This window comes from Apis mellifera, linkage group LG2, assembly GCF_003254395.2.
Source record: "Apis mellifera strain DH4 linkage group LG2, Amel_HAv3.1, whole genome shotgun sequence".
In the NCBI taxonomy this organism is placed as follows: domain Eukaryota; kingdom Metazoa; phylum Arthropoda; class Insecta; order Hymenoptera; family Apidae; genus Apis; species Apis mellifera.
Window position 1 is genome coordinate 13,630,547 of NC_037639.1, and position 27,386 is coordinate 13,657,932.

Consider the following 27,386-nt stretch of genomic DNA (forward strand, 5'->3'; position numbering starts at 1 on the left):
GATTTCTGACCGCGGATATAAAGCAGAGGCGGGTTGCCCCGCAACCCGAAACGATAAAAATATCATCCTCGTGTCAACGTTCCTGCCGCTTAGTCGATTTCACCGCGATCTAATTATTTTCGTTGTGTTTCTCGAAACGATGGAGGCGAAAGTAGAGTAATAACGAGATAGGATCACGTTCATAACTCACGCGAGCAAGAGCAGTGCATCGTTGCAATTTCTTTCTCTACATTCTAATCGACGAGACAAAAGTTGACGTTCCTCGGGGATATTTTTCGAAGGGGAGGAGAGATAGGATAGAAACGGAGGGGTAAATGGAGAGGATTGTTGCGAAAGGGGGAGGGGGAGAGGAAAGAAGAAAGAAGAAACGTATGAGAAACGACTTGGAAACTGCGGTCTCGACTCGAGTCGAGGAAAAGTTGCACCGAGGAGAAGGAGGATAAAACGAAAGAGAGGAGAGGCCGTTTAAATATTCGATGAAGACCGTTTACGTTTTTTTTTCCTCTTCTTCTTCTTCCTCCGCGATCGTTTTAGCCTCGTTAAACGACCAGATATGAAAACCGTTTCTTTTGTTCGCGTAATCGGGGTGGATCCCACCTTCTCGATCATCTTCTCGCCGCTTCACCCTTCCTTCCTTCCTTCTTTCTCCCCCTTTGGAAAACTTGCAGCTCGAACTTTGTGCTCCGCGTCTCTTCGCCCGAAGAAAGAGGGGGGAGAGGGAAAAAAGAGAGATAGAAAGGAACGCACGAACAAACCGGCAAACATCGTTCAGAAATTTCCCCACTCTTTTCCACGGAAAATGGCGGTACCTACCAGCCCATTTTAAGTTTTCGTCGCGAAATTTCGGATTTGTTTTCTCCCTCCACGTTTGGATTGTCCTTCCTCCTCTCTTCCTCTCCGTTTCTATTCTCTTGCTCGCCCACATCTCGTTTCCCACAATTTTCCCGCATTACCCGCCAAACTTGCTGTCTATTCGCGCGAAGAAAACGAACGAAGCAACGAGACGCCGTTTCGCGACGCGACAGAGGATCCTACTACGATATTTCGCTGGAACGAGTGGAAAAAGTCTCTTCCGTTTTTTAAGCATTCCGATAAAACTCGACTCGAACAGGAGGGATTCAAGAGGGGTTGAAATATTTAAAAAAAAAAGAAAGGGTTGTACAAAGGCGAAAAGCGCGGGTACAGAATAAGAACACGTTTGAACGAAAATTCAAGGTGGACTATCTCGCGATACAAGATTACACTTTGAGGCCAGCTATCCTTGTTATCTCGCGAGATAAACGTAGAGAAACGTATTAAACGCGCTTTCCATGCGAATACACGTATACGTACGTTTCATATACATATACATATATATACGTAGGCGAATACGCACGCGTCCAACCTCCTCTAAAAAGAATCAGCTCTTTTTCAGCTCGGCCTCGTCCGTGCACCGAGACGTTTTATATACGATCCTCCACTTTTCTTTTATACCTCATTCGGCGGCTACACCATTTCTCACCCACACCTGCGTAATAAACAGCTCCCTCAAGCACTCAATAAAAATTCCACACGGTCCCGCCGGAAAAAGAAGAGATATATAGTCTGACGGCTACTTTTTCCCTTTTTTTTTTTTCAGTTTACTTCCTTCCCCGTTCGCCGTTTTCATCCCGCGATACGTGCTCGGTCTATTTAATATCCAGCCTCCCTCTCTCTCTCTCTCTCTCCACTCACCCTTTACCCCCAATACTTCAATCTTCCGTCGATATCGCAATTTCCAAACTCCAGGTATATACGTTCGTGTCGAGGAGACGCATCTGCTTCGCACTCTCCCCGAAAAATTCGAGGCGTGCCTTTCCCCGCTCCTTCTTCTTTCTCGGCAAGAAAACCGCGAAACACGATGGAGAGAAGATCGAAGGAAGGTGAAACAAGCGGAGAGGGGATTGAAATAAAGAATCGCCTCGATGGAAAAATACACTCTACCTAGGTCGGGGAAGAGGTGCTCCCAAGAGAGAGAACTCCACCCACTCCCATCTTCCTCGTGATGAAACTTGCTCCTCGATTCTGAAAAATTCCTATCCTCCCTCTATCGTGTTATATATCCCGTCTCCTCCTCCAACGCGCAGCGATAATTCTTTTAAACGGTATCGTAACGAGATCCTCTTTCCCTTCGTCTCCTTTCTTTCTCCACATACACACACATGTATATATAACACAGTAACGTGGAAATACGAGCGCGAGCGGAAGAGAACGGCGCGAAGGACGAGGAACAACAAGGGTTGCAGCGATCGAGCATTCCGTGGCTGCGAACTCCCGAGCGAATGAATGAATCTCCCCGCTGAACAGGACGCGTTCGGTGTATCCTGTGCGCGTGCAACCAGCCCGATGAGGGGTTGGCCGCAATTCTGGCGGGGCCAGGAACAATGGGGGATGCCTGACGAAATTCAAGAAAGCGTAACTCGAGCGGAGCAATTAGCGCGAAACCAGCGCTTCCAGAGGAGATGTCGCCTCTCTCCCGGCGACCTGTGAAACGATCCCCGAAACTTTTCTCCCTCCCTCTCTCTAATTTCTCACCTTGTCCCCTCAACCTATGCGAGTCTGTCACGTGTCCCCCCCTTTCTCGAATTTTCGCGTTTATTCTCGACTCGAGAGAGGAGGAGAAAGAGGAGGCTATTAGTATCGATACGGACGAGAGGGTGAAAAAAAAGGAAGGGAAAAAAAAAATGGGCAAACATCTACGGACGGTTGATCGAGTTGGAGCGTTAAAAGCACACACAGGCCGCGTCACGGGTCGATGCTTTCGGCTAATTGCCGGATCGACTATCGACTAAGTGGACGATCGGGAACGAAAGTGGAGAGAAGAAAGTGGATACGAGTTTGGAGGGAGGGAGGGGGATTGCCGAGCATCGTTTTAATTCGCGTTTCTCGACGATTCGTTTCTATCGATGATCGTGTATGTGTTTTTTTCGAACTTCGAAAATATCGAGCCACGAACAAACGCGATCGTGTTGGACATATTTGGAGAGACGGGGATCGATCGATTATTTAGTAGTTAGGTAGTGATTAATTACCCGTTAGACGACCCGTTCGATTCACTCGGATATCAGTGAGTGGAACAAAAGAGAGGGAGAAGGGAAGAAGCTGATGATTTATTATGCTTCTCCAGCGTGCAAACTTTCGAGGACAATGGAGCAATATCGTGGCAGGAACAAGGGACGAGGGAAGGAGGAGGAGGAGTGGTACGCGTGTAAAGAACGAAGCTCGATAATTTTTTAACCAGAACTTTTTCTCGAAATTCCACCATTCGATTAATTCCCTCGAACATACTCCTTGCTGTTATTAATATCTCTCTCTCTCTCTCTCTCTCTCGTTTCGTTTTTGGCCGAGAACTTTGCCCAGAACTCTCTTCAAAATCGCATTATCATTTCCACACAGGTTCGATTCTTAATTTCCAGAATCTGCGGACGCATCTAAACTTTCGAAACGATCCTTCGTTACCTCGCTTCGACGTCTCGTTTCCGCTTCTCGACGCCACAAATACAACCGCGAATCGATTTTCATTCTCGTGGGGGTGAGCGGCAAAGCTCCCTTGTCTCGCGGCCGATCCTCGCACGGGGGAGGAAGGGGGAACTACTTAAACTGGAACCGTGGGCAAGTAGGAGCACGGTGGTGAGGGAAACTAAACCGCGACTTAACGCGATTAAAAAGTTGGCCGGTCCGTATCGAGAGAGAAACGAAATTTCATCGCTTCGTCTGGCATTTGCATGCCGACCTGTAACTCCTAATTCGAGTTAACGAAAGAAAAAGTCGAAGGGGTCGCGTCCTCGAAAAACGGGAATCCGTTGGAGGGATTGGACGTCGAACGAATCGGTTTATCGATCCTCTGCCGATATTCCCTGGGAAAATTCGGATCGTTTCGCCTTCCCGAGTTGGAGGAACGCTCGCGACGACTTGTGTCCGACCGACAAGTTTTCGAAAGCGTTCCGCGGAATGACCAGCCGCCCTTTTGAGGCCAGCTGCCAGCTTGTTTCCGAAAGTTGGAGGGGTCTAAATAGGCGGCCGGGCATCGACAGTTTCGCAACTCGAGCCGTGCTGGTGGACGATAACGGCGGCGACAAACACAAGTACGAAGGGGCGAAGTTTGACCGGGTGGAAAGAACAGGATAACCGGACAACTCTCCCCTCCCTCTCCGCTCAGATTTCCACCACGATCGAAACTACGCCGATCTTCGCCCAGTTTCGTCCAATATATATATTTATACATCGATGGAATACTTTTAAACGAAGAATTCGCCATTTCTCGACACGAGAGAGATCGAATCTCGGATATCCTTTCTTTATTGCCGGGAGGAATGGACGAAACAAGGAAGAACAAGGTGGAAAAAAATGAGGAAGAGCAGATGGATGGAACGGATAGAACGTGGACCTCAGCGAGGAGGAGGAAGAAAGATGGGGGTAGAAGAATAAAGCTTATTCGTCATTCTGTCGGACTACACTGTGTTACGCCACGCTTAACCTCGAGATCTGACTTTTCAAGGGTGAATTCCTTCGATGAGCGGGAAGAGGGGAGGGAAGGAAGAATACAACTGCCATCCGACTTGTGCCCCGTAAGAAATGAATCACCGGCGAACGAGGCCGAAATCTTGGTCTAACTTCCCCCACGGGGAAACTCGGGGATCATTTTTCATTTTTAAACGTCTTTTTATGCAATCCTTCCTCCTTACGACGTGTATACACGAGGGATACACGCCCCTCGTGAAAAGAAGAAAAAAGACGGTGCGGTTATCGTCGAATTTGGAAACGATAAACGAGGATTAAAATTCTAAGAAACAACTGGCTCGCTGATAAATCAGCGGGGTAAAATAGCGGGGGAGGGAGAGGCAAGCGAACAGAGGGCTTACGAGATTCAACGGCTTTTATGAAGCCGTCGCTTTCTCGGTGAATATCATTCTCTCTCGAGCGTCACTTGCACGTGTTCCTCCCTGCATTATCCATACGATGCTTAAACGTTTTCGTCCCGCTTCTTTCTCCTCCCCTCCCGATCTTTTTTAATAGAATCTCTTCAACCGGAAAATTGTTTATTTTAAAAACTCCTCACGGATGGACGGAACGCGCGATTAAGAAAATTCGTGCGTCTTTCGTCATCCATCCCCTCCCCCTATCGCATTCTTTCTTTCATGGATGAACGCCACGATTCTCGTTTCATCTTCCGTGATGGAGCGCGCTTTCTCGTTGCTTTTAGCGAGCGGATGCAACGTCGCTGCAGAATGTTTTTCCGACGTTGTCGCTCTCTCTCTCTCAGGTGACTAACACCGAGAAGAAAATCGGGATTGTCTCGTCTCACGGCTGAGAAAACGACCCACGCGCGCGAAACGATCGGGCCTACGAGGAGAGAAGGGAAGAAGTAATCCGGAAGAGCCAAGTTATCGGGTTGTTACTTTAACGAAGCATTCTTCGCGAGGATCCGTTGGAGCAAAGGTTACGAGACAATCCCCTCCTCCCCGATCATATTCGTCGCGCAACTTGGCTAATTTCGCGATAACGTTAACGCGATAAATGCCACCTCGAATCTCGTTCGTCGAAGAGACGAAGAAGAAGAAGAAACGAGTTCGATCGTCGATTTAACGAAGCCGTTCTCCGTTCAATGGACGCTTCGTCGAAAAACGGAAGAAGAACTGTTGTTGGAACTGTTTCCACCGTATTTTCGTACAATCCCGACGAGATCGGTCCTCCTCTTCAATGCCGTCTCTCCTTTGGGATCGTTTCATCGATCGCGTATCGCATTCTCCCTTCGCGTTTCATCCCCAAGGATAAACAGGAATCGTCCCGTTCCGCGGGTGAAACAGGCGAAGGGAACGAAACAACGGTTGTTTCGAAAGGGAGTGTCAACCGTGAAATCGAATTTTATTAGCAACCCTATCTCGAAAATCTGACGTCGATATTTTCTTATCGTCACACTTCTCGATGAACAATTTATTGGAAATCTTTTATTATACGGTTCCTCGAAACCCGATTCCCGCGCAACTTTTTCAGACGAAACTGCGTTGAGAGGGCTATTAGATGAGAAAACTTGCGGAACGAATGGCTTCTAACCGAGGATGGAATACGAGGAAACGGTAAGGTGGATCCCTTAGTCAAACCTCGGCTGGTATCCAACCTATGAATCGCGCGTTACGTGCCCCAGGGATTGGAAATTCCTTGGAAACAAAGTGTCTAAGGAACCCGTCTCTCGTGAATTTCAATCCGAAACGGGTGTCGCAATAACTGTCGAACGAATCGCACACGTGAGCACGGTACCAAAGTGGAGGGTGGATTTTTTATTCCGATGGAAATTCAATCCTCTTCCAAGGCTTAATCCCTTTGTATCGAGGAATGGAAGAGAAGAAAGGGGGGGAAAAATTATCTACCCTCAATAACGATCTTCCCAACTAACCGACTCTCGCGTCGACCGGTTTAAAACCCCCGTTAATCCGAGGCTTTTCGATCCCTGGAGAGGTAAATCCGCGAAATCGACTTTAACGCGGGCGAATATCTTTGAAACTAAGCTTAAGGTACGGCATCATTAGAGGAGGAGGGAAAGAGAAGGGGAGAAAACGGTGTGATACTCGGGGAAAACTCGGTCCAATTATCCCTCCTCGGTTTTCGGACGTTTCCAGAGTATCGTGTTGGAGATGAATCGACTCGGAATGATGGTGGATTTGTCGCACGTATCCGTGCCCACCATGCTGGTCGCCATGAAGACGTCGAGGGCGCCTGTCATTTTCAGCCACAGCAGCGCCCACGCCCTTTGCAATTCCTCGCGAAATGTGCCTGACCATGCGCTGCGACGCTTGGTGAGTTATACACCAGTATGGATATCCTCTTCGATGATTTTTTATTAATCTTTTTCAGATCTGAAACTTTTTTATTTCTCTTTTCAGGCGCAGACAGATGGTATAGTTATGGTATCCTTCTATCCCCATTTTATCAGCTGTGGCGAAAAATCGACGTTGGAGGATGTAGCAGGTATGCAATCATTTTTCAAGTTAAAGAGGATTTTAATGTAATTGTCACATGTGTTATTCTCGAAATTTCTCCTCTCGCTTTTATCCGATCCGATAAACTTCCTCGACTAATTCTTTAAACCACAGTCTCATATTCCAGGATAAAGCTAATCGAAGGGTTGAATCGCATCGAAATTGTTCCTTTTCTTTTTATTTCACTCTTCTTTCTTTTTCTTTCCTCGAGTTAATACGATTTCCTTCTTTGCAGTGCATTTGGAGACTTGTGAAAATCTCTCGCTGATAATTTTCATTATATTCGGTTCATTCTCATCGTGACGCCGTTCGAAGAATCTTGTTTCGACGAACAAACGATGAAATAAATAGTCACGCATAAATGGGAGAATAACTGGAAATTTCGCGCTATTTCTCTCCCGCAATCGGGATATCGAATTCACTCGGGCGAAAAAGTGCGCTGATAAATTTCGTAATAATCGATTCCGCTCCGAAATCAAATTTTTCGAAGAGCAAAAATTTTTCGAGCGTACTCTTTTTCACCAAAAAGAGTGGATTTTTGCGAGAAATATTCGTTAAATGAGGAGCCAGTTTTTCGAATTTGCAAAAGGGAAGAATTTTTGGATTGAAAGCAGCTGCGAACGGGCCGCGTTTTGAATAAACTTCCCCTTTCTTCCCAGGCGAGAAGAAATGAAATATATCCGGGCAAAAGGGAATTTACGGGACAATTGCCACGCTTTCCGTGGCCTAAAAGAAAAAGAAAAACGCGGAGGAGAAGTGAAAAAAAATAAACAAAAATGTTCATCGAACGTTGGCGACGAATGTGCCGAGTCGGGAATTGCACTTTCATATCTTTGCGCACCCTTTGTGATTCATGAGACGTAAGAAACTTTGGAGACTTTCAACCGTTGAACTGGTAGGAAACTTGGCATTTCCACCTCCCCTCCGCGATACACAATTCTTCGCGTCGCTCAACGCATTTCCATCGCGCGGGCGTCGATGGAACAACCGGCCTCGTTCCACCCTTTCGTCTTTAAACGTGGAAATTTCCTCCTCCTCCTCCTCCTCCGCAATTATTATCATCGCTTATCAGATTTATTGCGTTAAATGGATCCACGGCAGTTGTTCCAAAGCGAGACTGTTTTCTCCCTCCACCTTTCGTCCGATTGATAAAAATTGCACGCGCGTAGTTCCATTGCGTTATCGTATTCGTGCCACTCGCTATGGAAAACGTGAAATCGAGGATTACGCGAGGCGCCGTGTTTAGCCTTCACACTTCGCGTGACCCCATCGAGGGATATCAAAACGCAGAAGGCGAATATCGCGGGAAAGAGAGGGAAAGAGAGAGAGCTTAAAATAAAATGTTTTCCCTTTCCCTCACAGGGATCGCGAATTTCACTCGTGGATTATTTATTTTTTATATATCTCTTTCACTGACTCGTCAATTTCGGAAGGGGATCGGAATAAAAGCAAGATGGAGAAATATAGATGGAGTGAAAAAAAGATGGGAAGAAAAGATGGAGGAGCCTCGTTCCGAATCATTTATTTTCTCGCGCACATTTTTCCTTTGATATTCGATTCTTTAAGAGAAAATGGGGAGCGAAAAAAAATGGAAGACGAGAATCGTTTGATTAATATCCTCGTTGAAGGACACATTTTGTCAATAAATTAAATCTCTCCATTCCGCTCTAATTGTTCATTCATTGTTTTCTAATAAATCAAAGATTCTTCTCTACATTAGTTAAACGATGATAAATCATTGGATCGATAAAAAAAAGTACAAAATTAGTTGTAATTACACGATGCTTTAATTTAAACGATAACGGAAGGATTAGACTCGCGAATCATTGGGGGAAAAAAACGAGCGGAAACAACGGACGATAAAGCGTCGCGCACGCATCGATGCACTTCCGCGCGTTATGGGAAGCAAGGAGAAAATTATGGAGGAAGCGGCGCGTTAAACGCGTAAGCCGTAATTTCGCCGGTTGGCGCGGTTGTTATACGGGCCCATTGACGACATTTACCCTCATGATTGATTTCTCGTTGGCCGGTGGTGCTCGTAGCACGTCGGTTACCAACGCAACAATTACCACCACTTAATATCAAACGCGGCAGCGATCGGCCCACACGCGTTTCTCGAATAATGCGCCCCGCGTCAAGCGCATCCTCCGCATCTGTTCCCCGTGCAATTGACGTTTGCACTCAAGGCGCGAGGAAGGCGGGTGGGTCGTCGAGCCCATCTTGCCGAATCCAGGCAGTCTGCTCGAGTTCGACGGAGCGTGCGTGCGAGGCCTATTGGAACAACAGCGTTGATTGATCGTGCAGGGGTTGAAAATATATTGGGTTGGAAACTAAGTAATTGCGGATTTCATTCATAGATGGCTTCAGTTGAATTTTTACGTTTACTGGCGTAGTCCAAATGTAAAACACATTATGTTATTTGATAGTTGGCAATTCAGCTGTCAATCGGTAAAAAAAGTTTTTTGATCGGTTGCGTAGTTTTCGTTTGGCGTTCGTTGAAAAATGGAAAATCAAAAGGAACATTATCGTCATATTTTGCTTTTTTATTTTCGCAAAGGGAAAAACGCATCGCAAGCTCGCAAAAAGTTACGCGCTGTTTATGGCGACGAAGCCTTAAAAAAGAATGGCAGTGTCAAAATTGGTTTGACAAATTTCGTTCTGGTGATTTTTCACTCAAAGATGAAAAACGCTCTGGTCCTCCAGTTGAAGTTGATGATGACCTAATCAAAGCAATAATCGATTCGGATCGTCACAGTACAACTCGTGAGATTGCAGAGAAGCTTCATGTATCGCGTACATGCATTGAAAACCGCTTAAAACAACTTGGCTATGTTCAAAAACTCGATACATGGGTTCCTCACGAACTGAAAGAAAAGCATTTAACGTAACGCGTTAACAGCTGCAATTTGCTAAAGAAACGTAATGAAAATGATCCATTTTTAAAACGACTGATAACTGGCGATGAAAAATGGGTTGTTTACAACAATATCAAGCGGAAAAGATGGTGGAGCAGGCCACGTGAACCAGCTCGAACAACATCAAAAGCTGGTATTCGTCGAAAGAAGGTTTTGTTATCAGTTTGGTGGGATTACAAAGGAATTGTCTATTTTGAATTCTTATCACCCAACCGAACGATCAATTCCGTTGTCTACATTGAACAACTAACGAAATTAAACAATGCAATTGAAGAAAAGCGGCCCGAATTGACAAATCAAAAAGGTGTTGTATTCCATCGTGACAATGCAAGGCCACACGCATCTTTGGTCACTCGGCAAAAATTATTGGAACTTGGTTGGGATGTTTTGCCACATCCACCATATAGTCCTGACCTTGCACCATCCGATTACTTTTTGTTTCGATCTTTACAAAACTCCTTGAATGGTAAAAATTTCAATAATGATGATGATATCAAATTGTACCTGATTCAGTTTTTTGCTAATAAAAACCACAAGTTTTATGAACATAGGATTATGATGCTGCCTGAAAGATGGCAAAAGGTCATTGATCAAAATGGGCAACACATTACAGAATAAAGTTATTTAGTTCCATGAAAAAATTGTCTTTGGTTTTCTAAAAAAAATCCGCAATTACTTAGTTGCCAACCCAATATAAATATCGAAGAGCTATTCGCGGTGACAGTACGTTAGATGGTTATTTAAACGTTGGCAGATGTCGTTGAAATATCTGGTTTAAGAGGGGAAAGAAATGTTCTCTTTGCGATCTTCATTCAAAAATTAATCGAAGTTTTGTTATATGTACAAGTTATAGGTAATGTTTCTCCCTATGTTTCGATTTGTTCCAGCTCACATAGATCACGTGCGAAAGATCGCTGGCGTGGATCACGTCGGGATAGGCGCCGGCTACGATGGGATCAATCTGTAAGTTTCTCCTTCTTATTCATTTATATACTCGACCCTCCTCTTGCCAATTTCAAAAATAACTATTAAAATATCATTGAAACGAAGATGGGAATAAATGGAGTAAAAAAGATAAGAAAGGAACGAAACGTGATAATTTCTTACGAGCCTCTACCTTCTTCTTCTCCTCCTCCTCCTTCTCCTATCACGATTTATGAGGTTCAACACTGCCGTAAAGCATGTGCCGTTTTTTTTAGCGTTGACCAGCGCCTCGTAAAAACGTAACACGACGGAAGTAAACCCTCGCGTCACTCCTTAACCCGTGTCTTCCCCTTCGAAACAGTTTCAACACATTACCAATCCCTATTACTTGTAAAGGCGACCTGCAAAGGGGTGGAGAGAAAAAACGATAATGTCGAGGATAAATATCGAGAACCATACGGATATTCGATATTTCGATGAAACTGTGAAACGATTTAAACGCATCGGATCCATCAATCGTCGTCGAGTAATTTACTTAACCTTAATTTTAACTCGCGACGTTGCTTAAGAGACTATAGGATTACTCTTACTTAACTGAAACTAGTATTCGTCTCGTTTTATATCCAGATAGAAAGTAAGAGAGAACGTGTATATATTTAACAAAGTTTCATCGTCACCGACCCAGAGAAACAAAGGCGCGAAAGGATCGGATGGGGCGGCTATCGGCCGACCCGGTTCGCGACCACTGTAACGTATTATATACCTGGTCGAAGCTGGAATTGGAAGTGTTCGCCGATTAAACTGGGGGGGAAAAAATGAAAGGAAGAAAGGGAGAAAAGGGAGAGAGGAAGAAGTACGAAACACGATAAAGGGGATGGGGAAAAAAGAGCGCGAACGGTAGGTGGTAAAAAGTTGTCAGGTTTTGCAAATCCGTGCGAAAAACACGCGTGGAGTCGCGCAGCTGTGGGGGGAACTGAAAAACAAACGTGAACGGAGGCGCAATTTGCGCATCGAACTGTGAAAAAAAAAAAAAAAGAAAGGAAAAAGGTGGGTGGTATGAAAAGAAAAAAGGCGGGATATCGTCGTGTTGCCGATCGAATCGGGCAAATGCGACGTTTTCATTGGAAAAATTAAGCGCTCCTGGACTGGAGCATGCTCGAGTTCACTGCAGGCAACCGAGCGGACTTGTTAATTGGACGACGAAATTTCTTTTTTTTTTTTCCTTTTTTTTTTATTTACTCCGAGTTTAAAGCGAAAGGCTAATAATAGATGGGACGAAAAACGATGAGACAGGCGAAAAAATAATTATGACGAAAGTGGGGGGAAAAAATGTATCGAGCTGTAGCAATTAAGATTTAATTAAACAAATTCCCGTTGATTCGAACAACATTTATCGTCCGCAAAGCTTTTGACCGGCCATCCGTAACATCGAATTCGAGTGTACGCTCTAGTTGTCTAGAAAACGAAAAGGTATATAGAAGATGACACTTTTAACGGCGCCACGCCAACGAGATATGAAAAGGGGATTTCCCATCGGGGCGAAAACAAAGCCAGATTTCTCCTTTTGACGCGGACCGCTCCTTAATACCACGGGCGCGATAATTTTAAATTAAAAAAGTTCATTGGAATATAAGAGAAATTCTCGAGAAATTTTTACCGAGGAATTATTCTTATGGAACGAAGGGGAGAAGTTTTAAGGGAGGGAATAAATTTAAAAAAATTTACCCGATTCGCGAAAGAAAGGATCCGATTGAGATTTAAATGTCGCTTAACAAATATATACAAAATAAGGAATGGATTGCGATGAGGATTCCTGTTCTCTTTTCTCGATTTGTAACTTTTTTTCAAAGAAAAAGAAGAAGAAGAAGAAAAAATGTTATTATCAACCGTAGCGAAAAATGAATCGGTTTTATATTGAATAACAACAAACTGTAGAGATTTAACGAAGTAACTATTATATTTTCGATATTAATTGATCGATAAAATTGGAATAAATATCGAAAGGAACCGTTTTGCTTCTATTACGTTCAATACCCCCCTTTTTTAACCAAGTTAACGTTTCGAGCCGATTACGCCAACTCGAATAAGTGCAATCGATTAATCGTGAAGAGAACTCTTTTACCAAGAGTTTCCAGTTTAAAAAGAGATAAAAATGGGGAATTAACAGAGTACACTCCGGTATAAATGTAATTTTTTGATAAATACGTTTTTAAAAAATGTCCCGTTTATTCCATGAAATATGAATAATTCATTTTTGAATCGAATAATCGCCGTTCAAAAGGGACCATCGTATAAATCAAAAAAATACGTAATATGTATTTATTTATTCATTTTAACAAGAAAAAACAATATAAATCCTACACTATATATATGAAGGTAAAAATAAAATTTTATAAAACTCCGTTGTATTAAATTTAACGAATAAATAAATTTTTTAAAAGATGTTAAAATTCATATCGTTATTATTATTATTATATTATTATTATTGTTCCTGTTATTGTTATTATTATTGCGTTCAAATAGAATTTCATAAGCTTTTATTATAATTTTCAATATTAAACATGTGTACGTTCAATGATATTTATTAGCTTCACGGTAATATGATTAAAAAGTAATTACAGTAGTGGACGTTAACACACGAATATATATATATATAATTTTCACTTCACATTTATCTATTTAAAGACCCATATACGAAAATACCTATTTACGAGTAAGTAAATATTCCATTCCGTGAATTTTTTCCCCCAAGTATTTACATCTGGAATAGCAGCCTACTTCTCGTTCCATATACACCCAACATTTTCGTGGAAATTTTGCATTTTTATATATTTGGCCCGATTTCCAACTTGTTATAAATCACTGTCGCGTAGCTGGAACGGGCGTAGCTACTCTTCTCGATCCCGTGTCGATATCAGAGGATCAGCGAGAAGGAAAAAATCGTGAAAACGCACAAATGCACCGAGAATGAAAAAAAAAAATCATACAGGATTAAAATTTTTTCCAAATCTCGAGCAACGAACATGTATACCGTGGATGGATCTCGAGTCAATTGCTTCGATTGACGTAACACGAGTGATTCTTTGCCGTTCGAGTCATCCTTTTCGTTTCCTTTTTCCGATGAATCGTTATTAATCGATCGATCTTTGCTCATCGGCGATAAAAGTTAGGTCAACATCGATCGAACGAGTTGGTAGAGTTTCGCGATAAGATAGAGGAGAAGTCAATGTGAAATGTATCCATTTCGAAAACACGAATTTCGAAACGCGTTCAATGTTTTTCTTTTCTGAATTATTCATCGTTCCTAAGCATACAAAACTCTCTCGTCTCTCCTGTTTGCGGTTATGGAGAAAAATGATACGATATTTTAATTTCTATCTCGCGATATTGAAAAGAAAGGTTATCGTAATAGAATGTTGGAGAGGAGGATAAATGGTAAAACAACGACGTATAATAATCGCGCCATAATTACCATCAATTATCCCCTTTTCCAATAATCCTAGAGTTTGTGCAATTAGCCTCGATACCGAAGGGAAGAAAAGGAAGAAAAACGAAGGGAGAGGAACGATCTGTACCGAAGCTATATTTTTCTTCTTCCGTTCGTTTTCGCGAAGTATCGATCTCCTCAACTCCGTTTCTTCCATTACACCGATGCTTCCCCTCCCACCTTTCCTCCTCCTTTTCCGCTTTTCATTCTCGCCTATAAATCACTGTCAGATCGACTGGACGAAATGTATCTTCCCCTATATACGAATAGGATTTTCGGTCTCGACGTCGGTCGGCCGTCGATAGCGCGCGAGTTTCCAAGAATGGAGAAAGATGGCTGTTCTGATGCAGTTCTGATGTCCACGTACACACCTTTCCCTCCCTCTCCCCTTATTATATTTTCGTCATTCTCCTCGAATTTCTGGGCGGCTCGTCCCAGAAATCGTCCCAGAAATCGTCCCACGGATCCTTCCCCGATGGAATTCGAGATTTCGTGAGCACGATTTTCGACGCGATAAATCTTGGCGGCTCGATTTTCCGATATTTTATCATCGCCCTTATATCTTCCTCCCTTTCATCATTTTCGATCGCCAATACATAATTGTTATCTCTGTCCTTGAGAAGGGAGAGAGAAAGGGAAAGGGAATAAGAAAGATGGAAAGAGGAGAAAATGATAATGTTCCCCCGTCGGTGAAAAATTTCATATCGTAATCGAGCACCAGGTCTCTGCACGACCGACGGCTAATATCGATAATACGAGGGAGGGGGAGGGGAGAGGAGGCATCGATAACGGGTTCCGATATCGGGGGAAACTGATATATCCCGGCCGTAGCGGCCGTATCCATAGGACGACGGCGAACGTAGCGTTCATAGTCGTCGTCCCGTAATGACGGACACACTCGATTTGGAAATTTCCGAGATTGAAACAACGCTCGTGACCGCAGACGGTCGATGTCCGTACACGGTATACAGCTGCATAACTGCCAGTTTCAGCCGCGATATGACGCGCCATGAATAAGTCTGGAACCGCTCTTGTTGGGCCGACATTGTCAGCGGGTAGCTTTCAACTGGTTGTGCAACGCTCGTTCCCGCTCCTTCTCTCGCGCCGAGCTCGTTATGACGCGCGTAATGAGAACGTCGAAATTCAGACTGATCCCTTTTAACGCTCCACCCGCCCCGCGCTCCCCTAATTCGCCGTGAATATCTGGACTGCGTCGGTGCCGTGTCCACGCGCTCCCATCGACCGTATCGGAATTAGTTAGCCCGGCTTCCGTCACGTCCCTGCCCTGTCGTTTCGCATCAATTTATTTATTTTCGGCCGACAGCCGAAATAGCTGGCCACCGCGGGGCCATAATCAACAGAAAGGGGGATAGCGGGGGGATAGTAGTTCGATCGTAACGAGGCCATCGACGCCCGATCAAAGAACCGTCCAAGATGTGACACCGTCCTAATTCCACTACTCCAGATACCGCGTTTAATAATTGCTAAATTAACGAGCCGTGAACGAAACCTTTGCAGCTTTCGAGCTGCAAAGATTACTTAAAAAAGTGGTGAAAAAAGCGCAACGTGTAAAATTGAGCAAAGAACGAACGGCCGAATCGAAAAGATAGTAAAAGAGTTTAATAATTGCTAAGTTAACGCGGTCCATGGGGACGAGTCGTAAACGAAAGCTTCGAGTTTTCGAGCTGCAAAGATTACTTAAACGTGATGAAAAAAACGCAACGCATAAAATTGAGCAAAGAACGAATCGAAAAGATAGTAAAGGAGTTTAATAATTGCTAAATTAACGCAATCCATGGGGACGAGTCGTAAACGAAGGCTTCGAGTTTTCGAGCTACAAAGATTACTTAAACGTGGTGAAAAAAGCGCAACGTGTAAAATTGAGCAAAGAACGGCCGAATCGAAAAGATAGTAAAGGAGTTTAATAATTACTAAATTATTATATAACGCGATCCACGGGGACGAGTCGTAAACGAAAGCTTCGAGCTACAAAGATTACTTAAACGTGGTGAAAAAAGCGCAACGCGTAAAATTGAGCAAAGAACGAACGATGAACGGCCGAATGGAAAAGGAAGGGAAGAGTCGGAAAAAATTGTAGTTGGGGATATGGGCGGTGTTTTATTGCTGATTGAAAAGGAAAAATTCGATTGGAAGGGGGGAAATATCTCACCGCGATAATAATGGGAAACGGGGATAATCGTGAATTTTTATTATCCGGTTAACGTTCGATCCCTCTCCCTCGTCGTTCGCGTGAAACGAGTCGAGACGAATGCTCGACCTCGTGGCACATTTTCGGATCGTGCACCTGAACGGCGCGATCGTCCTCTCGCGTTTCTCGCTCTCCGCCTCCTCATCCTGCGAGTCATCTCTCTTTTATAGTAATTAAAGTAATGAGGAATAAACCGCCCTGAGGAAAATTGTAATTCGGAGGGAGAGGAAGCTAGCTCCTCCTCCTCCATCTCCTCCTCCTCCTCCTCTTCCTCTTCCCGACAACCTCGTTACCGTACTTCGGATTTCCGTCGCAACAGCTTTGTTTCGAATCGAGAACTGGAACGAATATATAGACGTTCCGAATCTCTCTCTTTCGTTCCCTTCTCCTTTTTTTTTTTTCTTAATTTCGTTAACGCTCAGAAGGGGAACGCCGCGTAATTGAATTCGAGCGAAAAACAGAAGCGAGGGTGGAAGCGAGTAACGCGTTAACCGAAAGGAAGTCGCGTGTATACGAGCGCGTTAGGCAAAAATCGCACAAAGGCGAACTTCGCTAATTCTTTCACGAGTAAATTTTTGTAACCCCGGACTGTAAAAAGGGGGTTCCGATTTCCCTTCTCCTTAACGCGTTATGAAGAAAGGAAAGGGGAAGAAAAAACTGGCGCGCTTTCGCGTGTTAAACAAGGAAGGAACGCGAAAGGGATTATTCGTCCACCAGCCAGCCAGTAATAGATTAAACTTCCTTCCTAAGAATTACGGGGGCGGTAAAATTACTGTAGTAATAGGGAGCACGTGAAGTATGACGACCTCTTATAAAAGTTTCGAGTAGTTTTCTAATTTAAACTCTCTCGGCCGCTTCCCTCCGGTTCATTAAAACCCCTATTTTATCGCGCGGAAATATTTATGTAAATAGCGATCCATCTTGCACCGACTTGCACCTCCGTCAAAAGAGGAAGAGAGAAGGAGGACAAAGAAAAGAAGAAAGAAAAAAGAGAGAGAACCTTGATCGAACCTCGGTCGATTGGCATAGGGAACCGTAAAAAAGGACAACGACGACCTCGAATTCCTCGATAGGAATGTTATCCGTTTAATTAAAAGAAAAAAAAAACGATCGATCGAACGTGTTAATAAACGAGGAGAATTTGCACGAGATCATACATCGTTCATTCCCTTGTTTCAGAACACCGACGGGCTTGGAGGACGTTAGCAAGTATCCGGAGCTTTTCGCGGAGCTGTTGGCGCGTGGATGGTCGGAGAGAGACATTCAGAAATTGGCGGGCCTGAATCTGATTCGAGTGTTCAAGGCGGTGGAGAAGGTGAACTTTTTCTTTCAAGATCGAGTCGTAAAAAGAAAAGAAAAGAAAAGAGAAGATAAACGCTTCCTCCCTCTCTCGTGGCGAGAAAAAAAAAATGAGAAACTCGGCAGGAACGAGCCCTCGATCCTCTCTAGCGCGAAATAACCGATGGTCGGAAACCGGGTTAGCCGAGTCGACCGATATCGGATTTAATAAAGCGCACAAATCATGCATCCGGCTGTGCATCGTCGAGAGAGACGGATGGACCCGGCCGCGATTTTTGTTCTTTTGGAGTCCTGCCAATCCCAGAACCAGCTGCCCCCAAAAACCAGCCTTCCTCTTTCCATGATTTGCGCCGATCTGCCTGATGTGCGAGTAGGCGTACGTTGCGGGAATTGTACGGCTCTCCTCCCTTACTCCTCCTCTTTCTCGTGCCACCCTCTCACGCGTTAACGTTTATCCTCGTTTCGCGAATAAGGGAAAAGTAACGAGGGACACCGATAGAGCGGAAAGAAATTTCGAGATATCTTGAAAAATTTTTTACCCGACGAATCTTTTATCCGACGTGGTGTAGCGATCACTTCAAAGGTAATGGACGTAAAGTTTGATGAATTTTTTCTTTTTCTTTTATAATTAAAAAAATTTATCTTAAAAATATTTACCTTCGAGATATTTATCGTTTTCTCCGAGAGTGAAAAAAAACTTGAGAAATTTCACTGGAACAGTTAGACAGATTTTCTTGTTAGCAACGGATATCGCGACATTAATTTACCGAGTTCAGAAGGTGGAGAAACGAGTCGCGTACAGTTTAGCCTGCATCTGACAAGCGAACGAATAGAAAAATTTGCATCTCTCCCGTCCCGACGTTTCGTATAAATCCGCCACGGTTTTTAAAAAGGTATTAATAATTTCACTTTTCGAGTACATATTTTTTTACTTATTCCGCCTCCGCCTTTCTTCTCGTCCTTTTTTCGCCTCTCTCTCCTCTTTTCCTCTCCCTCTCCTAGCTCGTTTCACGGAGAAGTTAAAAACCTCTGAACTCTCAACAGTGTGTGATCCGAATGATATAGCGGGATATTAGTCGAATTACAGGGACAGGTTGTAATGGGGGAAATTATGCGTATAAATAGTGTCGGTTATTTGACGACCCTCGACACGGCCGTCGCTGAAATTACAACGATAATTTAATCGCGACCCCCCTTCTCCCTGCCCTCGGGCGCAACGTAACAGTAACACCAAAGCGGATTTCGTTAATACGCGAAAGTAACGTGAAACGTGCTCATTGCCGAACGTTGAAAACCGGGCTTTCACCCTCGAACGAAACGAAACGAAGCGAAACGGAACGAAACGAAACGAAACGAAACGGAACGGAACGGAACGGAACGGAACAGTACGAAACGAAACGAAACGAATCGCTCGTTTTTCGGCAAAATTCGTAAATACGAAAAGGACGGGAGAGTTTTCATTGATCCAATTAAACGTAACAAAAATTCACGCTAGACTGTGAAGGAAAGGCAAATTATTCGCGCGACGAAACGCACAGTTGCTACGAGAAATACGGAATTCGTGAGAACATCGATTCCCTGTGAATATAACCCTAACCTATTCGAAGTGTTAATTCATCATCGGACGAAACGCAAGTTTCGAGTGTTTGTAAGCGTTCGTTCGAACCGCGCGTTGTCGCGAAACACAGAGATTGGAACGATTTTCATTTTCCTCGCTAGAGAATGGAATCCTCTAGCTTTCCAACCGTCTCGTTACCGGAACCGTGGTAATTGTTAAAACAATAGACAGGTCTACCGCACAACGAAACTCGCTACCGGTGGAATTGAATTTTCAGGTGAATTTCCTTCCTGGATGAAATTCGGTTGCTGCGTTGTTCCCTCGTCTCGGGGAAAAAGGATTAACCAGAAACGTAAAGATATGTTAAACGTAAAAAAAAAAAAAAAAGAAGGAGACTCGTTATTGTCTCGCGTTAATCGAGTCTGGAGAATCGAGATCGTGTGAGACGACACAATTGCTCCTGAAAAGAAACGAGAGAACTTTCAAGACTTTACTCTAGGATAAGATCTGAGACAATTAAGGAGTTTGGTACATGCATTAGCGCCGACGAATTCTAAGGTAACGGGATCAAACGGTGGACAGGTTAAGTACGGTTGGATAATTACGAGACAACCTTCCCCTATCTCGACGTAATACATTTTCGCGTATAACCGTAGTTGGAAACGTGTCTTTCCTCTAAATGGTTGAAACGATCCAACGTTAAAAATATATACGCGGCTTCGTGCGCTATCTCGCGCACCGGTTACGATCTTGAGATGACCGGTTCAGCGATACGAGGTTATGGTAAAATTATTGTCGCGATCCATTGTCAAATGTCATCTTCAAATTCGTATTTTCGAACAATTTTGGAAATGGAATTTATCTCTTTACGTCGTTAATCGAAAGGAATGACTGGAATAATTTTAATTTGCACTCGTGCAGTAACTCTTTCTACGTTTCAACGTCAAATTGGCTTTCTGCAAAAGTGGGCGCAATGAAACGATAATTTCGCCAAACAGTCGGCGGGTATTATTCAGACCTTGTATCTGCAATAAAAAAGGTTGTTACGAGTTGGAAATAGGGAAGTAGAAAGAGAAGCAGAGCAGGTTTGATTAAAAACATTAAGGATTTATGAAGGGCGCTAGTTCGACGTGAACCGGCTTTTATTCGATACAGACCAATCATCTCGCGACGCCTATTAACATTTTAATTTCCCCGACGATTCTCCCGGAATGCTCCGCGACGGCAATCGTTCCGCGCCCACTCGGTAAAGGGGGGAGAGGGGACTTAATTCAAAGATAAAATGTACGCGGCATCAAGAAAGAAACGAGCGTGTACTAGAGCAGCAAAGAGACGTTCGTAATGCGGTGGACGGCTTTATCGCGGCAGATACGAGGTAGCTACAAGGTAAAACTGGATTTAATTTAGGGAGAATATTCAAATCGTTGGGCACGCGTCGAAACTTTGTTTTCTTCTCGAATTTTTGACTTTTCTTGATTCAATATTCAAATCTTTTCGTTCGAAATTTAATCGGTCCGATACAAATTGCTAAACGTCATCTTCATATTTTTGAACAATTTTGGAAATGATTTATCCTTCGTGTCATTAATAATTTTAAGTTGCACTCTTTACGCTTTGTCAAATTGGCTTTCTGAAAGATGAGCGAAATTTAACGAAAACAAACCGATACAAAAAGCGATCGGATAAATAACGATATCTCCATGTTTTACAGCCACGGAGGCGCAACCGCTTGTAATATCTTTATTTCTCCATCCTCGTGGATGTCCGGGCAAAACCGGTTAAAGGATCGTATCTCGTTGATCCAGAAAACGGAAACACCCTGATCCCGATGAAAAGCTGGGGAGGCTCCCCCGTTCGAAGCCAGTCGCTGCCGTTAAACCATTAAAGGACAAAAACACGGGAGGGGGGAGAGGGCAGAGTGGAGGAAATAAAGGAGAAAAAGTGGAGGGAGGGTGTAGAAAAAAAGTTGTGAACATCGGTTACGCGTTCGCCAAGCGGCGCCGGCACCGAAAGCCTCGGCCGGACTGTAATGGCCGTGGAAGGTTAATGGGCTTACCGAAAATTGATGGTGGGTGTACAGTAGTCGCATGAAATACGCGCACCGCCAACTTTTTCCCTCGACCCACAACCTCGCCGTACACCTTTACCCCTCTTTCTCCCCGACCCCGACGATCGCCCGCCGTGATTTTTCCTCCGAGCATTCGCCGCCTGCACCCCTTTCTCCCCCTTCCTCGAAAGGAAATCGCTTCCTCCGAACCAGCATCACCAGTGAAAAATATCGATTGACCCGATTACATCGTTTATCCAGGGATTATCGGCGCGAAAATATTTTTCGTTATTCACTCGAGGGAGGAAATCTTTTCTTACGTCGGCCCCGGTTAACGAATCGAGAGGAGAAACGAGCGATCTCTGTTCCCAGGTTCGAGACGACATGGCCGCGGATGGGGTGGAACCTTTGGAGGAAGAGATCCCGCACGAGGATATAATCGGTCGGGATTACTGCCGCTACAACGTGAAACGACCGATCGCCCCATAATCGTTGCGAATCGATTAGGAGAAATAACGGTTTTGAAGAATGGAAAGTGGAAGAGAGGCGTTCGAGTGAGGAGACGGCGAGTAATCGTCGCGGAACGGAACTCGCTTCCTCGACGAATCGAGCTCCTTCCTTTCGATTCTTTTTCCTCCACTGTTGTCCGCGATTCTCAGCCGCCTACGTAGGGTAGATGAGCAAACTCGATCTCCTCCTTTTCGAAAAAATATTGCGAACGATCTCGTGGAGGAGAATCGAAAGGGTGAAAGAGCTCGATTCTGCTCCCGGAAGGAGAGAAGGATAGATCGTGGAGGAGCGACGACGCACGGAGAGAAGAGGAACTCTCGAAGACCAAAGGGCGGCGTTCGGCCGTCGAACGCTTAAGAATTTAAGCTGCCATAATCGATGTGTTTAACATTTGCACTCAACGATTTTTTTCGTCGATGCTGGAACCAAGAATCGCGCGTTCTAGTCAATACGATTAAATTACATTATGTATAAATATGTACACATAAATCGATCGATTTCGCGAACGACTGACACCGATCCTGAGAAAATCACGGGCGGTGACTATTACTCGATCCGAGTGGACGACTGCTTCGATGTGTGTCCTGTGTGTGCGAGTGCGTGTGCGTGTGCGAGAGAAAGAAAGAGAAGTAACGATGTTTGTACATACGGTACCTGAAGTCGATGAACATATTGAACAATTCCTCCTCGTGGAGCAAACCGACCGGGCAAAATTTCAAAACAATTCAATCGTGAAAAATCGTGAATAATTACTCGCATGAATAATTACTCGTTTTCGATTTTGAAAAAAAGAGCGGGAGAAAAAGAAAGATTCATATTCGTTCGTAGTAACAATCTCGGTTTAAGAAGATTCTTAAAGATGGCCGGTTTGATGTCGCGGAGGAAAAACTAGATACCAAATTAGGCTCGAAGAAGCTTGGAAAAAAAAAAGGAGGAAAAAAAAAAGTGAGACGTTTGACAAAGTCAAACGGAGTGCGCTTTCCGACGAGAAAACTTTTCCTACGATTTTGCACGATCGAAGTTGACGTCGACACGCGCGTCGGTGTCACGATGTGTTCACAACGATGACATTTTCGAACGCGTTCTCGTTCATTGTAACCACCACTTTAAGGCTCGTATATTCGTAATTAAACGCACCGAGTAAATATCCTTTCTTAACGATGTTTTTACACTAAACTTTTAATATAGCCAGATTTTAAAAACGGGCGAGCATGGAGCAAAAAAAAAAGAAAAGAAACGAAAAGAAAAGTAAAGTAAAGAAAATGCGTATGAAAACAAGTCGAAAAACGTACTATCAACTTCCCTCGTGCCATTACAATTTGATCGATTAATTTTACGCGAATCTGCGTATCGTTTGAAACTTATTATATCACTTATGTTCCGATCGAAAAAAAAAAAAGAAAGAAAGAAAGAAAGAAGGAGAAGAAGGAGATAGAAAGAAAGAAAAAAAACGAAGACTTGTTTCGTATCGATCGATGTAACGATCATTCGTGTGCAAGTAGTCAAGATCAACGAAGCGCCAGCCTCGTGTGAGTATATCCTACATTTCAAACGTTACTGATACCAAAAAAAAATAAAAAAAAAAATAAATAAATTGACGACAAATCGAAATACGATCGTTGTTCATACCAGTTTGAGTTTATCTTATTTTTTTTTTTGTTTTCCTTTCTTCTCATTTTCCACCCTCTCCACCACATTCGAAATACAATTTGTCTCGAACAAAGTTTTAGCAAAAAGTTGTCGTCGAAAAGGCAGAAGATCGCTTCGAGATTTTGATCGATTAGATTCGAGGCTGGAAAAGTGAATGGCCGCCCGGAAGAAGTAACGGGCGGGCAAGAGTAAATCGAGTGCATCGATTCGCCCAATTTCAAAGTAACAAAGCGCTCGTTGCCGATTCACGCAGCAACGTAGGAGGGCAATCAAGTGCAAAGCACACGTTGAAATCGTAAACGCGGCTTGGTTTATTGGCATTTCAGGATCGTACGTGCTGTAAATTCCGACCGGGGTCTTGATTAGATTGTCGTTCCGCAGATTTGATAATGGCTGATTACCTATCAATCGGATAAATCAATTATTCCCTTTCCACCGTGCGCAAATTTTGACACAAGCCAACACACACACAGGCGACACCGATAGAAAAATAGAACGAGGGGAGGGGGGGAGGGGGGGGAGGGGGGGGAGTTTATTTTCGACCGCTGTTTGCGAAACTCTGCGTGTGTTATTTTCATGTTTATCCTGCATACGTTATTATCTCGTAACTGAAACGTCACTATTCTCCCGTCTCGTTTGTTTATTCTCCGTTTATTCTCCGCGAAATGTGATAAAAAAAAAAAAGAAAAGACTGCGCTTTAATTCGAACATTTCCTTTCGAGAAACGCAAGAAGTTGATGGCAAAGTGCAGGAATAAACGTCTCGATCTTTCGAAAATAACAAATTTTCGTGGTCCAATCGTTTGAAACTGTCGCGCGAAAGTTGGAGCGGGAAAGGAGAATGGAGGGGGGGAAACTGATAGCGACGAAAGTAAGAAAGGGAGGCTAAAAGGGACAGCGGCTTTTCAGCGATAATTAATTTTTCGCCATTGGTAAGTCCGTAACGAGCTCGTTAAAAAGTTTTGACACGTTTAGACCTGGATTCGGCCGTGCAAAAACCTTTTAAGTTTCCTCCCTCGAGACGAATGGTCGACTGAATGAGCAGTCGGTTTCTTCGTCCGACCTTCCGCCCGCGAACGAATCGTCTCTGCCCTCTCCTTTTTTTTCCTTCCTCTCTCTCTCTCCACTATCCAGCCCACTATCTCCCCTCCCCGTAGATTTTCTCTCTATTCTTCGGCTCTAATCTTTGTCCACCGGTGTGCTCTTACGACTTCTCGCGGCAAAAAAGAAGACGAGGAAAAAAGATTCGAAATAACGGGGTGGGAAGGAAAAATATCGTGAATGCGAGGGGAGAAAAGACGCAGAAATAAGGGGAGGGGTGAAAGAATCTGGAAGAAGAGAAGCGAGAAAGTGAAAAGACAATGCTGAGCCCGCTCTCTTTGTTCCCATCCCTTGGCTGGATATCTGCCAAGTTTATGAAAGAAACTATAAATTTTATCCTTTAATCCAACCCTTCCACGCGAAATAATACGAAATCGTCGTACGTGTAACGAATTTATGCCGAACGGAATTACTTCTGAACAATCGAGAATATATATATATTCCAAGAATTCTTATTTACCCTTTCCTCGAAAACGCAAGTCTCGAACAAGTTTGCAGAATCATTGTTAAATAAAAAAATGTGAACAAATTTTTCCCTACGCGATCATCCTAAGGGGGAGAAAAATTGGTTGAAAAGCGCAAGATTAACCGAGACAGCCGCGTGTATCGAACGGGGGTATGAAATGAAATATCGATGGCCCGAATTTTGCCCCTCGAGCGATCGGAAGATGAGGTATCAAGTGGAAGACAGGATAATGACCATAGCTAGGAGAAAATGCCGCTGGAGGCTAGAGCTGTATCACACACAGAGAGAGAGAGAGAGAGAGAATTAACGGTACGTTTACGGGAAATTTGCAGCACGGGCGATCTTGCTTTCAGCTCATACGATCGAGAATCAAATATCGCAAGGTTGATCGTATTCCGGTTTGGAGAGGGCGGCTTTACGATTCGGTCGATCGTAAAGCTTGATAGCCGACCCGGGCGATAGATCTGCCGGCCACCTTCGTTTCAGACCGCAAGACTCGACGTTTCACAGAATCTCCTCGTTCGTGAATATTATATCGCGGCCGTGATTGAATCGCGATGCGGAGAGATTCGATTTGATTCGATCGAAAGGTCGAAGGCTCACTTTGTCCCCTTCGACTTTATACCAACCGTCGATTGAAAAATTCGTGCGGAATGGTTTCGTTTATACGTTTACACTTTTGCACAAGATTCGCTTTATCCGATCTGTTCGATCCAGTTTCAACTCGTTCGATTTCTTCCTGAATCGTTAAATCGCCACGAGACTTGAATTATCGAACGCGTGCCAGTTCCCCCTCTACTAGCCGCATTTGTTCAAAAATTTATTTACACTTGGCGAATCGGGGACTTTCCGATGATCGCACGGGAAGATACGAGAACGGGCAACCGTATCAAATATTTAACACGAGCCGAGACCTTTGAGAATTAACCTCCCTCGAGCAATGTGGCAATAATCTTAAATTTATCCGGAATTTTGTTCGATCCGCATCGATTCCCTTTTTTTTTTCCTTTCTCCTCGCCGTATCGAATGAAAATTCATAAAGCGGCTACGTATAATATATATATATATTGATGAAATGTAGGGAAAAAAAAGAAAGATATATATTCGGCTTTTCCAATTCCGACCGAGCAAAATATAATAAAAACAAAACCGCGTGTTAAAATAAGCGGACGGGGGATTAATTCGGGGATTGATTCGGCCAAGTTTTTTAAACGCCATTCCTTCCCTTTTTTTTTATCGTGTTTTTCATTCGCGACGATGACGCGAGCCAGACTCGAATGGATTCGAAAAGCAATAACGAAAAAAGCGCCGGTCATCGGTAATAAATTACGAAACAAATGAAACGCAAATCCGGCTCATACACGGCTCGTAAAACAGCAACAACATTAGCACGCGTGTTAAACGCATGAGGAATCCTATCCGAGGCCCGTAATATCTGTCAAGATTGCAACGTAAACACCCGCCGCGGCGTAAAGTAGGTTTTTCATATGAATTTTCGAACGGAGAACGACACTCACCGGAAGTTCAATCTCCCGCCCATAGCTGCGAAACCGTTGCGCGCCGCTCGTTCGGTTTATCCCCGTTTTTTCCGTATTTCCTTGCACACACACGCACACACATATCCAGCGTGGAATATCCGACGACACTCGCTCTTGTCGAATCCCTGAAAATAGAATGTAAACTTTATGGGGAAACACGCGTGGAAAGGAAATACGCGTTAACCGTGAATAAGAGAGAGACAGAGAGAGAGAGGATGAAAAAGGGCAAATAATAAAACGTCTCTTTAAACCGAGACGTTCTTTAATGCCGTTCCATCTCCCACGATTAACGACATTAAACCGATCTTCAATTCACCGTGGTGGCTCGGGAGTAGAAGAAATTTTTCCTTCGGATGAAATTCATAACTGGTTCATATCCGCGCGAGAAACGAAAGCCTGTTGGAAGACGATCTTTGGAATTATCGAATTACCGTACACTTTTTTCTTCCCGCTTCCTTTTTTCTCGCGGCGATTCTTTATCGCTATTTTTCCCTTTCTTTTCGTTCTTTTTTTTTTTTTTTCATTCTTTATTTCTCGTTCGCCCTTTTGCGAGCCAAAGTGTCGAGCGCACGCGTCCAACGCGGGTTTTTTCGCGGAAATTGAAATCGGGAACACAGCACGGTTTACGAGGAATCGTCGCGCATATACCATGGTCCACGGGTTTTACGAGCCGTTTGTTGGGATCGAT

General features: G+C 43.9%; 1 protein-coding gene across 4 annotated transcripts in view; it reads left to right on the top strand.

Annotated features, from left to right (window-relative positions):
- LOC551121 (dipeptidase 1) overlaps positions 1–23,555 on the top strand; it is a 54,412-nt gene extending 30,857 nt beyond the window's left edge. For 3 of the 4 annotated variants that reach the window (XM_006568984.3, XM_006568985.3, XM_623517.6), the window contains 5 exons: positions 6,636–6,812; positions 6,900–6,984; positions 10,798–10,873; positions 17,710–17,845; positions 21,807–23,555. In XM_006568984.3, coding sequence (XP_006569047.1) covers positions 6,636–6,812; positions 6,900–6,984; positions 10,798–10,873; positions 17,710–17,845; positions 21,807–21,923 — 591 coding nt within the window. In that variant the 3' untranslated portion in view covers positions 21,924–23,555. The remainder of the gene's footprint in view (positions 1–6,635; positions 6,813–6,899; positions 6,985–10,797; positions 10,874–17,709; positions 17,846–21,806) is intronic. The other variant, XM_026439206.1, reaches the window with a different exon arrangement.
- Positions 23,556–27,386: the final 3,831 nt, after the last annotated feature.